Source organism: Amphibalanus amphitrite, unplaced genomic scaffold, assembly GCF_019059575.1.
Source record: "Amphibalanus amphitrite isolate SeventyFive unplaced genomic scaffold, NRLGWU_Aamphi_draft 000308F_arrow, whole genome shotgun sequence".
In the NCBI taxonomy this organism is placed as follows: Eukaryota; Metazoa; Arthropoda; class Thecostraca; order Balanomorpha; family Balanidae; genus Amphibalanus; species Amphibalanus amphitrite.
The window spans coordinates 179,273-191,161 of NW_024881803.1; the positions used below are offsets into that span (position 1 = coordinate 179,273).

Consider the following 11,889-nt stretch of genomic DNA (forward strand, 5'->3'; position numbering starts at 1 on the left):
AGGTCGGCGATGAGCTCATGGGAAGCCGGCCCCGGGTATACGACGAAGTCGGCTGCCGACGCGGGAAAACACGGCCGAACGGGCGGCGCGCAGCTGGCCGCCGTCGGCGCTGACGTCAGAGTGACGTCATTGGAAGGTCAGAACGATGAGCCAGGCCCGACCCGTGCCACTAGTCCGAAGACAACGGGCCAGCCAGAAAATGATCAATACCCGAGGAAGGCTGCCAACACAGTAACCCGAGCGAACGCCACATCGACGGCCCGGGCTGCGTCAGCTGAAACGTTTCGACGTGGCCTCCGATAACGTTTTTCGTTACTTCTCAGGCGCATTAGCCAGTCTCATCAAACGAGGCCACCTGAAGCACCAGCCCTCCCCACCCTCCCCACTCCTCTAGCCTATCCGCCCATCCCACCACTACGTCCCGCCACCTCCCGCGCCACGGCGCTGCCCGGCCGTAGCGCCGTGCCGTGGCGTTCCGTGCCGTGGCGGGCCGTGGCGGGCCGCCAGCGGGCCAGTCGGCAGGCAGACGAGTCAAGGTTATCGGCCCGGCTCCGCGTACCGCCGTCCGCCCGGGCACCGCCCTCCAGCGGCCGCCGACAGTTCGGCCCGATCAGCGACGTGTGACGCTGGAGCATGGCAGCAGCATTTAGTGAGCGCATCACTACCGGTGTTAGTGTTATACCCGTTCTCTTGGTAAGTGCTAATGTGACCCCGGAAGTGAGTTTATGTTGAAATTCAGTGTGGTGTAACTCGGCTTTAGACACCCCCTGGGTCCGGAACGGCGGGCGAGGGTCTATATGGGAGGGGATGAAAGGAGGGGATGGAAGGGAAGGGGAGGGGCAATCAGCGAAGACGGAGCTCCTCCAACCGCTGATGATGCACCGACTGAATAGCCGGCGGGAATGATGCACCCCGGAACACGAGTCAACTGTAACTCGACGTGGAGACAGTGAATCAGCGAGGAGATTCATAAATGACGCACCTCAAATGAATCAGAAAGAACGGCCGAGAACGTCTCAGAACGATGTGGATGTTTTATGTAACCGTATCGCCGTAGACGTTACATCCTATGCCACCAGCGCCCCTAAATATTTCACTGCGAAACATTTTTCACTTCCGTTCCTTGCATAACCATAACACAGAACCTGTCTTAGCGCAAATAGTTCAACCTTCAGACTTCCTGAAATGCACAGGTACTGTTCATTCGCGGAAAGTTCAGCCGCAGCAGCATATCGTGCCAACTTCCTGCACTTATATCACAACATTTCTGCTGCAGCCGGTCACGTGCAAATTCACAGAATGCCGGCGCTGCTGGATTGGTACCGTTCTAATCTATCTCCAAATCAGAGCGCCCTCGGGCTCTCCCAGGCAGGCTGCTCGCCGCGCGCTGTTTGGCGACATCCCCGTCTCCTGCCGTTCTCCGCCGTCCATCGACCGGTCGTTATCTCTGCCGGGAGTCGTCTCTCCCTCCAGGGCAGCTACCCCAACCCGCCCAGCCCTCCGTCACACAAAGCTGCACCAGCTCGCGGCCGCGGCGCTCGCGGCCGCGGCGCTCGCCGCCGGCTGACGACCCCTCCCCAGGCAGCCATCGACCGCGACGCTCCGCTGCCGTCGAAGGCGACGTGGCGGGGTCGACAGCCGGTGACCGCGCCGGCCGGGGTCAGTGCGGGGTCAGGGGTCGCAGACCGCGGTCGGCCGGCCGGCACGCGCCGCCGACCGGACGGCGCGGGTGCAGGCGGCGCGGAGACGGCCGGTCAGGCCTGTAGGGCCGGTCCCTGTGGCGCGGCGGATCGGCCACTAACCGGTGACGGCGCCCGGTGCAGATAGGAGAAAGATAAGAGAGGAGAGGGACGGAGACACCCCATCGCGGTCCGCCGGGGTTCCGCCGGGTTCACCGAGGGTGCCAGTCCTCCCTTCCGGCGGCGACCGGCGGGTATTCTCCGTCCCGCCGCCCACCCACCGAGCACCACCACCGCCGCTGTCCTGTCCCTGGCCCAGCGCGAGCGTGGTTCCTGCAGTCCGCGCAGAGGCAGGCCGGCCTTCGCTGCCGCCGCCGCCGCCGCCGCCGTCCCTGTACCTTTCACCGGCGGCCGGCTGCGCGCCGCACCGGCCGCGCGACCCGCCATTATTCAATGTTGCCCCGGTTTTGGCGTCCATCGGCGGCTGGTTACCTTGGCCGGGTAACCATGTCACCGAGCGGCCAGGCCAGGCAGGGGTGCGTGCGGCCGGACCCCGATTGTGCCGGGGCGGGAGGAGGATGCAGGTCGCACGCCGATAGAGACGGCCCTGCTGGTAGTCCATATCCGCTACTGCTGTCTTGCTAAGTAACGGTGGGGTCCGAGTTACCGGCAATGTTCCGTCCACTATTACGATAACAATGGACGAGTTCAAAACACACCTGTCCGAATACCACCGCGTGACGCGTGCACCGTAGGTAGGTCATCAGATGGGTTACAGGCGGCCGCCGAACGGTGTCTACTGACCTTTCCAGTTCTGAGTCGCACAGTTTCGACATCACTCGCCCAAAATCAGGCCAGACGGGACTCGGGCTGGCGAAAATTCGACCCTCCGGTCAAACAATGAGCGAGCTCGTGGGAGGCCGATTTATGAGCAGGGAACTGTCGTGTTATCAGCTGGCGTCGGCGTCAGCTGATGTGACTGGATAGAGACGAACAACCGCAGAGACGGCGTCGAGACAGCGTGACCGAGCGGGGTGGGACGATGGGAGGGACCACGTGGGTCGGTTGGGGCGGTGCGGCGCCGGTACAGGGACCAAATCACTGTCAGACGCCGTCGTCTGCTCCAGATCGAACCGGCAACCATCTGAAGGTGCCTCTCCGGGCACCACACTGTGATTCACAGTGCATCGTGCACGGGCGTGCTCTGCACCGTGCTGTGCACGGCGTGCAAGGCGTGCACGCCCAGCCCTCCGCCCGGGGAGTCATGACCGGCCGGGACCGCCGCCGCCGCCGCTCGACAGCCGAGAAAGCGGCATGAAATCGGCGCCGGAGCACGGCCGGCTCGGATTTCTACGGCGGATTTCTCTGGGGCGGCTCCGACGGACCCGCAGGAGAAACTGGCGCCGCACCACGCCGCTTCATCGCGCATGCGGGGCCGCTTTCGAGCCGGCCATTTCATCAGTCGGTCTGCCTGTCCGCCAAACCGGTGGTCCATTGGTCCGCCGGTCCGGTGGTCCGCTGGTCCAATAGTTCGTTCACAGATTGGACAAGCCGTATCGTATCGCGGGGGCAGACTGCGGCCTAACACGACATTCCACGTGTGCTCGACTAATGGCCCACGCGGGACTGCCTCCCGCAGAAAAACAAAGCCATTGGCAGGCGGACATGAACCGGGCTACCATCGGCCCTCGGCCTGCGGGGGCGGTGCGGACCAACCCAGTGGCCTGCCCGGGTACACAGTACACACCTCAACTGGGACACAGACACACTGACAGACAGACACACCGACACGGGCAGCTAGGACCCATGCATACAGATACGAACACAAATAAATAAAATAATTGCCTAAATGTAGCTTTCAATAAATATTTCATATCCTAAATAAACCTCCAGCTTTCAGTGCATTGCATGGCGAATAAAAGTCAGCGCGCCGTGTTGATGCAATCATTTCCAAAGCGCTGCAGCCCACAGCATATGCTGCGGTCGACCGCAGGAAACGCATTCCGCCCGCCTTACCCATGCGGTTCTCCCATTATGACCCGCAGACCGCGGTCTGCACCGCCACTGTCGGGACCGGGAGATGACAGCGCTCTGACCCCGGCAGAGGACAAGTTGTGCAAACGGCGCCTGCTCGCCACTCACGCGCTGACACACATACAGGCCTGCTACTTTCTAAACTGACACAAACCGAGACCAGCTGAACCGGCACCGGCCGGGACGGACGCGTGAAAGGGTGGGAATGAACGTGATAGTACGGCGCGGAAAGGTCTGCAGGTAAAGATAGGATAGGACATGACAGCAGGACAGGACAGGACAGGTCAGGGCAGGATTTGATAGAACATGGAACGAGGAAACAATAACACACGGCCCCAAAAGCGGGAAGGGAAGGGATACCAAGCCGGATACGGCAGCGACGGGTTCGGTTTGGTCATAGGCCAACCGGTCTGTCAGCTAGCTAGACGGACTTGTTCCTGGGGACGGGGCCGCTGTTGACAGACGATATGCCCACAGCGAGCGCCGAATTGTGGTCGCTCAACGGCACGACAAGCCTTTCCACAACGACAGCCATAGACGCACGGTATAACTATTGGAATCGTGTCTATGTTGCAGGCACTTTAGAAAATCAGTCATTTTGTAAAATGCCTAGGCATTTTGCAAAATGCCTGATTTTCCAGGCTTTTTGCAAAAAGCCTAGGCATTTTACAAAATGACTGACTCTCCAGTCATTTTGCAAAATGCCTAGGCATTTTACAAAATACCTAGTCATTTCACAAAATGACTGAGCAGCGTGTTGTAGATACGAGTACCTAATTATATACGATTTGGTAGCATGTAGGACTGTAGGTGGACCGAGGAGTCCTCAGTCCAGCATTATGACCAGAGGAGTCCAGCAGTGGGAAGTCCATACCTACCTCTCTCTATTTTGAGAAGTGCAGGCCCGCGACATTTCCAACCCCCACGTCAGCGACGCTGCTGGATTTAAAATGATCGATCTGTAGCGTCAACAAACGACTGGCCCTATGCCGGCTTGTATCTGTAAAACCATTAGAGGTCGCGAGGATTCGATCCCACACACTTAGGCGTTAGTGTCTTCTGAAACCAACGCTCCCGTCCTACGCCAAGCGACCTGATGATTCTCCCGATGTGGAGCTTGATATTTTTAACTGGGACCATGCAAGTATAGGTACTCAAAGCTGTCAAACAAAGACACAATCAAACAAAGACTACACTCATTCTTTTTACATGTACATGTACATCAACCGGGCTTGCCTATTGACTAGGGCCGGTCTCCGGCTGGTTTTGTTAGGTCTAGTTTCAGGCAGAACATGAACGGCTTTGATGTACTTGGGAGTTTTTACAGCGTTAACTAAACAATTATGTATGCTACAGCCGAGTCTGCAACTCAACCTGGTCGTTACTCAGCATTGTCGTCATCACAGAGCTTCAAATCGATCAGCTACAGGCTGAACACGTACCTATAGGTAGGAAGACGTCCAAAAACTGTTGGCCATAGTATCTGCAGTGGGATCTACGTTCCATGCTGGACAGGCATTTTGCAAAATGCCTAGTCATTTTGTAAAATGGCTAGCCATTTTGAAAAAAGCCTGGATGCGTTCAGTCATTTTTCAAACAGCCGTCTTTTTGTAAAATGCCTAGGCATTTTACAAAATGACTGATTTTCTAAAGTGCCTGCAACATCTATACCTCCTGAGCTATGTTGAGTGCAGATTTTAATCAGAAGGGACTGATGATGACTATCCAATGCCAATGACTAACAGATCTTTTCAGAGCGACAGTTATTCAGATCTTTTCAGAGCGACCATGTGGGATCCTTCATTTTTAATCCATCTCACGACCCGCTCGACCTTCCAAAATAACATCCGATCACTCGGGTTACCAAACACCGAGTCACGTGGCCACCACAATCGGCCGAAGCCGGTCACGATCACTCGTCACGTGACATTGGGCGCACCTGTCAAACGCGCCTGCTGGCTCGGCCGTATAAATTTGCATGGAGGTGGCGATCGGTGCGACCTTGCAGCGGAAGGTCGACCAAATGTCATCTCTCCATTGCGACACGGGTGTTGTGGACAGTGTGACTGTGGATGCTGTGGAGACATTGGACTTTGGACGGGTGCCGTGGAAAGTGGACGGTGGAGCCCGACTGTGGACTGATCCGCCGTGGATTGTGGATGTCAAGTGGTTGGCGTTCTAAAGTGGCCAGAAAGCTTGGAAGAGGTGCTTCGTATTGAAGCCCTAGATTTTTTGATAGCATGCCAGATAAGCCCCCCGAACGGAGTAGGGAAATCTAGTACAATTAGAGACATATTTTCGGCCGTAGACGTCCGGCAGACGCATTGTCTCGAGAAATTTGCTGTTACCAAATAACCAGCTTGGCAGGCTGCATCTTTCCGAGTTTTCCGCCGCCATAATATGGGCAACATTGCAGCGGAGACCGAATGAGTCTTTCCATTTACGCCACATAGCAGAACCTAATCATGTCTCCAGACCTGTCCAGCTTCCTGCAGACGAGTGAGGAGGGCTTCAGTGATCCCCAGACCAGGTGCTGCCACTGCCACACCAGCCGGCGTCCGGCGGCCGTATCAAGTGTGCGCCCCTGAGACGCCCGAGTGACTCACGTCTGCATCACACCACTGCGACAGATTGCGGTCAAGTGCGGACAAGTGTGTCAACAAGAGTCGACGGCACCCTAAAACTGATTCCGCAGTGATCACTTGATCAAAGGCAGTCTGCGTCTTATGCTCGTACTGCGACTTGGATAGCCCTGAGCCAAATCGACTTCGAATATTTCATAACAGTTCGGTACAGTTGCCCTCCGCTCCAGTTGGCCTCCCTAGCCAGCCTTAGCTCTATTTGCTGTCTATAGTGTCTGCGTCATTGCCGACTAACTGACTTGAATCTGCAACTTACTCGTCACACCAGTGCTCTCCGCGCTCCCTTCTCCTGAATACGGCGAATCGTCCTTCGGCCCTATCACTGCACCCATCCACTCTGAGAGGAAACCTTCTGGTGCGGACCGCCGTCGGCAACTCAGTGACATCGCGAGGTCACCCCGTCATCTCGCCGCGCGTCTCTGGCGCTCTGACCAGGGACAGACGCGGCCCTGACAGGGTCCGACGGGGCAGTGGACGAGGTCAAATCCGGAGGTCACCCGGCCGGCCGGCCTGGCGGCGCACTCGGCTGCAGACGCACCCCGCCAGCGCCGCTCGGCCGCGTCCCGCGCCGCTGAAGGTCGCCGCTGCGGACGGCACTCGGCGGCGGATGCAGTCGCACGCGACCCTGAGCTCCGCCCCTCCCCTCGCCGGGCACGGCCGGTGCTATCGACAGCCACAGACTCGGGCGCGGAGCGGTGACCCGTCCGATCGACCCGCGCACGGATGCCCGGCGTGACGGAGCGTGACATGTCACGAGCGAGGGGCATAAAGCTACGTGACGGATAAATATGAGAGTGCCCGACAACCAGTCGGCGTCACCTTCGCCGAATCATCGCCGTGCGCCGTCACGGCCGTACTCCACCGGGAGCTACCGACAGCCGACAACAATACTTGGCCGCTCTGCGGGAGCCAGGGTCGGGTTGGGCAGCGGGCCCGACGCCGGCCCAGACACCACAGCTGTGGAGGTCACCTCGACCGGGCGTCGGCAACCGTCAGTGGCGTCGCTGGTGACGTCAAGGGCCGATAGCGGGCGTCACGGTATCCTAGGACAGTAAAGTGACGCGTGCCTCTAGTCGTCACCTCAGCGACGCAGTACCTTAGGGGCAGACTGTGACGGCGTGTGACGCGGTCGGTGACGCAGTGCCCCGCTGGGGGCCCCGACGGGTCAGAGTCAGACCGGGGCCGGCCCCCGACGCCTGGGGCCGTGCCGGGGGGCCAGGGGGGCCGGGGGGCTGGAGCAGGCGTCATCCGACCGATGTGACCTCCGCCACGGACAGCCCGGGCGGTCGATCGGTGCGGACGACCTTCGCTGCTCCAAACAGAGCCACGGTGGCGCGGAGCGTCGGGCTCCGGTTTGGAGGACAGGTCTGAACTCCTTCACAGTGCCAAGCTAAACAGTCGACCGCTGACGCAGACATACCAAGCACTGCTATAAGGCCCCGTGCCCTGTATGTATGCATATGGACCTCAGGTTTGGATCAGTTCTTCCCCGCTTGCCGCCACAGCAGTCTGCATGCCGCGGCAAGGGCGGTGGACAACTGCAGGCAGCGGCGACAGCCGCCGCGCCGTCGCAGCTGTCTCCAAGGGCGCCCGCTTCTTAGAGCCACCGCTGCCAACTGGACACGGCCATGTCGACGACAAGGAACGGGAAGTTTGCGCTGACTGCTCGTCCTCCGCAGCTGCGGCAGCCCAAGGTGCGCCCGCTGCCGCCGGCCGGCCAAGGCCCGCCGGCCGGCATCTGCATAAGCTGAGATCACCGCCGGCAACCTTGTCGGAGCTTACTGCCGCGCCGGAGAGATGACCCTCAGCCGTTCGGAAAATACCGCCCGGCTCTGAGAGGACAGATTGCTGCGGGGAGCGGCCATTGTTGAAGCCAGTTCCGCAAGGATACGCCAGACCTTGCGATGAACAACGAATGAGCACTTTTGTATCCGTGTTCATGAAATACTTGCATAACAAAAAGTACTAAGTAGATATCAAGTAGGGAAATAACTTTTACTCAGCTCGCCAGGGAGCACACAGGAGAGCTTTTAAAATATGTGATTCGTTTATTCCCATGTGAACACGTAATAGTTCGTCCAGCCTCCCGGCCCAATGGGAGATCGCCGCGTGCCTGGAATCTCGCCGGGTAACCATCCGACAGCTGATTTCTATTTCAATCACCAGCCGCTTTCGTTCTGCTCTCTCTGCCTTCCGGGCTCTCTCTCCGCCGGTGTCAGCCGCGTCTTCTCCGCTTTTCCCCAGCCCTTCAACCGCCCCGCTGACACACGACGGACTTGTTCAGGTAGGATCTCACATTGGCCCGCTTATCCCGTCCGTTTTGAACCGTCCCCCCTCCCTCCCCAGCGGAGGTCCCCAATCAGCTGATCCCTCACCTGGGCCAGATGGGTACCCCTCCCCGCGAGCGGGTGCCGGCCCTGTAAAAACGACGGCGTCCTCGGGTGCCGGGGCCAGCCTTGGTGCGCGGGCCGGGAGCGGACAGGGACGCCGGCTCGCTCCCTCCCCACGGGGACGCCGGGGCCGACCACCTGCCCGCCGACGGTGGGTGCTTCCCCATGATGGTCGGGTGGGTGACGGGAGAATGAAGCGTGACGGGGGAGCGCGCGCTTCACGGTGGCCCGATCGGTGTTTTGGTGGAAAGTGCTTGTTCATTGGAGAAAATCAAACCGAAGAATGTCGTCAAGGGCATACTAAATTCAAATTATTCCTGTGGAACGCCATTTCACCGACCCAAGAAATCATCGTAGCCGGTTCGGTTTCACGCGATAGTGTATTTACGAACAAGATTGTTTTTGTTACAAGTCACTACTGTATGAAACAATAACCATACCAGAGCTATTCATTTTCGCCCTGCTGGCGCGAAATGACTACCGAGAGGTCTGCCACACTCGGCCCACACCCGTCCCAGAAGGGGAATCGACCAACGGACAGCCGGCGAGAGTCCGTCTCGGCCGGCGAATTGAAGAGACGGTGCGTGCTGGCAGCAGCGGGGTGGTGAAACCGACCAGTCGGCCGGGCCCGGGCGAGACGCGGCGTTTCTCCGCGCGTTTCACTGTCCAAACTGGGCGGCAGCGGCGCGCCTGTGCCATTTCTCGGCACCCCGACCGACCCGCGCTGAGGCGCTCCACCCGCGGGTGCGCCGCGCCGTCAGAGGTGAAACGATGCACGGAGAGAGCGCATCCCCGCCGACGACCATGCTCCCACTCGAGGACGGTTTAGGTGAAGGGACAGGCTCAACGAACACCCAAGGGACCACCGATCGTTGGTCGGCCGGCGGGTGCTCGCTGGGGTTGGGGAGGCGGTCGGGCCAGTGCCCAGTACCGGCCGGCGGTGACCCATATCCGCCGCTCGCGCGGCCCTCCCCCCGGCCGGCGCCACGCACGTTGCGCCGTCACAACTAGGTCGATCGATCCGCGGAGCAGTGCGTGGGGAGGCCGGCCGACTGGTCCGCGCTGCTGCAGCCTGCAGCCGCCTGTGCACGCACAATGGCCGACAGCGCCGACCGGCCGCCGGCGTCGCGAGGTCGCCGAGCCCGGCCGCCGCACAGTGACCTCGCGTCAGTCACCACACACGCACACACACGGGCACCGCGCTGCCGTCTGCAGCAGCGGGAGTCTGTCTGGGCTGGTGGGCGGAGAGCTGCACCGTCTCTGCAGCCAGCACACCATTCTGCAGGGGCGGAAACGGACGGCAGCAAACGCGACCCCGGACGGCGACCGGAGACACGCAGGGCGGCACACGAGGCGCGCAGAGTTACACGAACGGCGGCTGAAATAGCGGCACACGCTCGGCCGACCGTTTTCCTGCCGCACTGTAAATCGCAAATTATTCCGTGTGCGATGGCCGATGGAGATTGGTTTCGGTTTTCCGCAGACCTTTTGCAGATTACTTTCACGTAAATTGGTTTATGCAGGAGCGGCTCGCAAACGCAATACAGTTTACATCAAGGGCACGAGATTGAAGCGAAAATGGAGCTGTGCTGTCCAACTCACCTGTGTGTAACACCAGTTCTCGGCGGTGGGCTGAGAGTTCTCGTTGGAGGTCGGCGGCGGGCTGGAGACGCGGGACACAGCCATCACGGACGAGCCGCGAGGCTGTGGGCACGCCTCGCTCACCATCGCCCGGCTGGAGGCAAAGGTCACCGAGGTCAGAGGTTACAGCACTAAGGACGACCAAAATATACAACACACAGCCCAAATAATGTGAAGATTACACAGTCGTGATCGTTTCAGACAGACAAATGCCATTACCAAATACAAATAAATCAAACGTAAAGCACATGCACTATCGGGGACTGAGATATTCCCTCCCCGTGGTGCCCAGTTATTGCGGCACAGCATACCGTGCAGGCGGCATCTCGGCTGGAATCTGCATTATAGCCTGCGACGTAGGCTGTCCCGCAGGACACTGAGACCGTGCGGCACAGTCTACCTCACAGGCATAAGCAAAGCAAACGCCATCTGCTCCATGGAGTGTGAATAAATTAATTTGAATTGAATTAAAACAACTTTATCAGTAAATGTAAGCATTTTCTCGCACATTTCAAATTCACATGTCAAACATCCTTCCACAAAGGACTGCATTTGAAATGCATGGGCGGAATCTTCGCTTGTCAGGCGCGCTATCCAAAGATCAGATGAAAGCCGTAATGATAATACGTACTATGATATTAGCATATTATGATAAAGCACTCATACTCACTTAAATAATCCGGAAGGCGGTGAATCCAGTTTGACGGCCGATGAGAACACGTATCACAAAGACACCTTTTCCCTAACGCGAACAGTGCACGTCGTACGCAAAAACGTCACACGATACGAGACAACGGCAGCGAACCGACAGCCGGGCTCGGGACGAGACGAACACGAAGAAGGGGAGACTGAGACCGTCGGAGGCTCACTCACACTGCACTCACGCGGCCACCGCAGCGTACCGGGCGGCCCACTCGCTCCGCACCCCACCACCGTTGGCCAGCGTCTGACGCGTCAGCTGGTCGCGTCGCCCCGAGCCCGCCGCGGCGTTCACCGGCGCCCCGGACCAAAGAGATGCCGCCACCAAATCACAGCTCTCGCTGTGCGAACAGAAATTGAATGATACCTATGGGTATACTGTTGTATGATTGATAATCAAAGGATCACAAACACTATGTCCTAATGTAAGCACGAACATTTATGAAAGCCCAATGTGAACGAGGATGCTGCTGATGTCGACAAAAATTAATCGATTCAAGAGTGAAGGGTTTCCGTGCTTCTATCCTCAGGATACTGAAATCCTTCTCCTCCACGCCGCAACCCCCTCCGGGCTGGACAGGCAACTTTATCTCATGCGGGCTGCTCCCTTGGAGCGGCACCGCTGCTCCTGAGGGAGCGCACCCCGTAGCCGGGTGCAGTGAGTGCCTTGGGGCTGGGTGGCCTGTCCTCTGGACGGGCTCAGCCCCGGCGACTCACTAGGATGCTTGCCCAGACCAATGTCTCCCCCTAATTCCTATCATCCTTCCGGCTCTGCAATGGTCTTGTCGACCGAAAGGGCCTAAC

General features: G+C 58.9%; 1 protein-coding gene across 1 annotated transcript in view; it reads right to left on the bottom strand.

Annotated features, from left to right (window-relative positions):
* The window catches only part of LOC122388091 (speckle-type POZ protein B-like), a 21,553-nt gene extending 9,989 nt beyond the window's left edge, over nucleotides 1-11,564 (bottom strand). Inside the window, exons 1-2 of the mRNA XM_043378873.1 lie at nucleotides 11,057-11,564; nucleotides 10,348-10,480 (exon numbers count right to left, since the gene is read on the bottom strand). Coding sequence (XP_043234808.1) covers nucleotides 10,348-10,473 — 126 coding nt within the window. The 5' untranslated portion in view covers nucleotides 10,474-10,480; nucleotides 11,057-11,564. The remainder of the gene's footprint in view (nucleotides 1-10,347; nucleotides 10,481-11,056) is intronic.
* Between the last annotated feature and the right edge of the window lie 325 nt (nucleotides 11,565-11,889).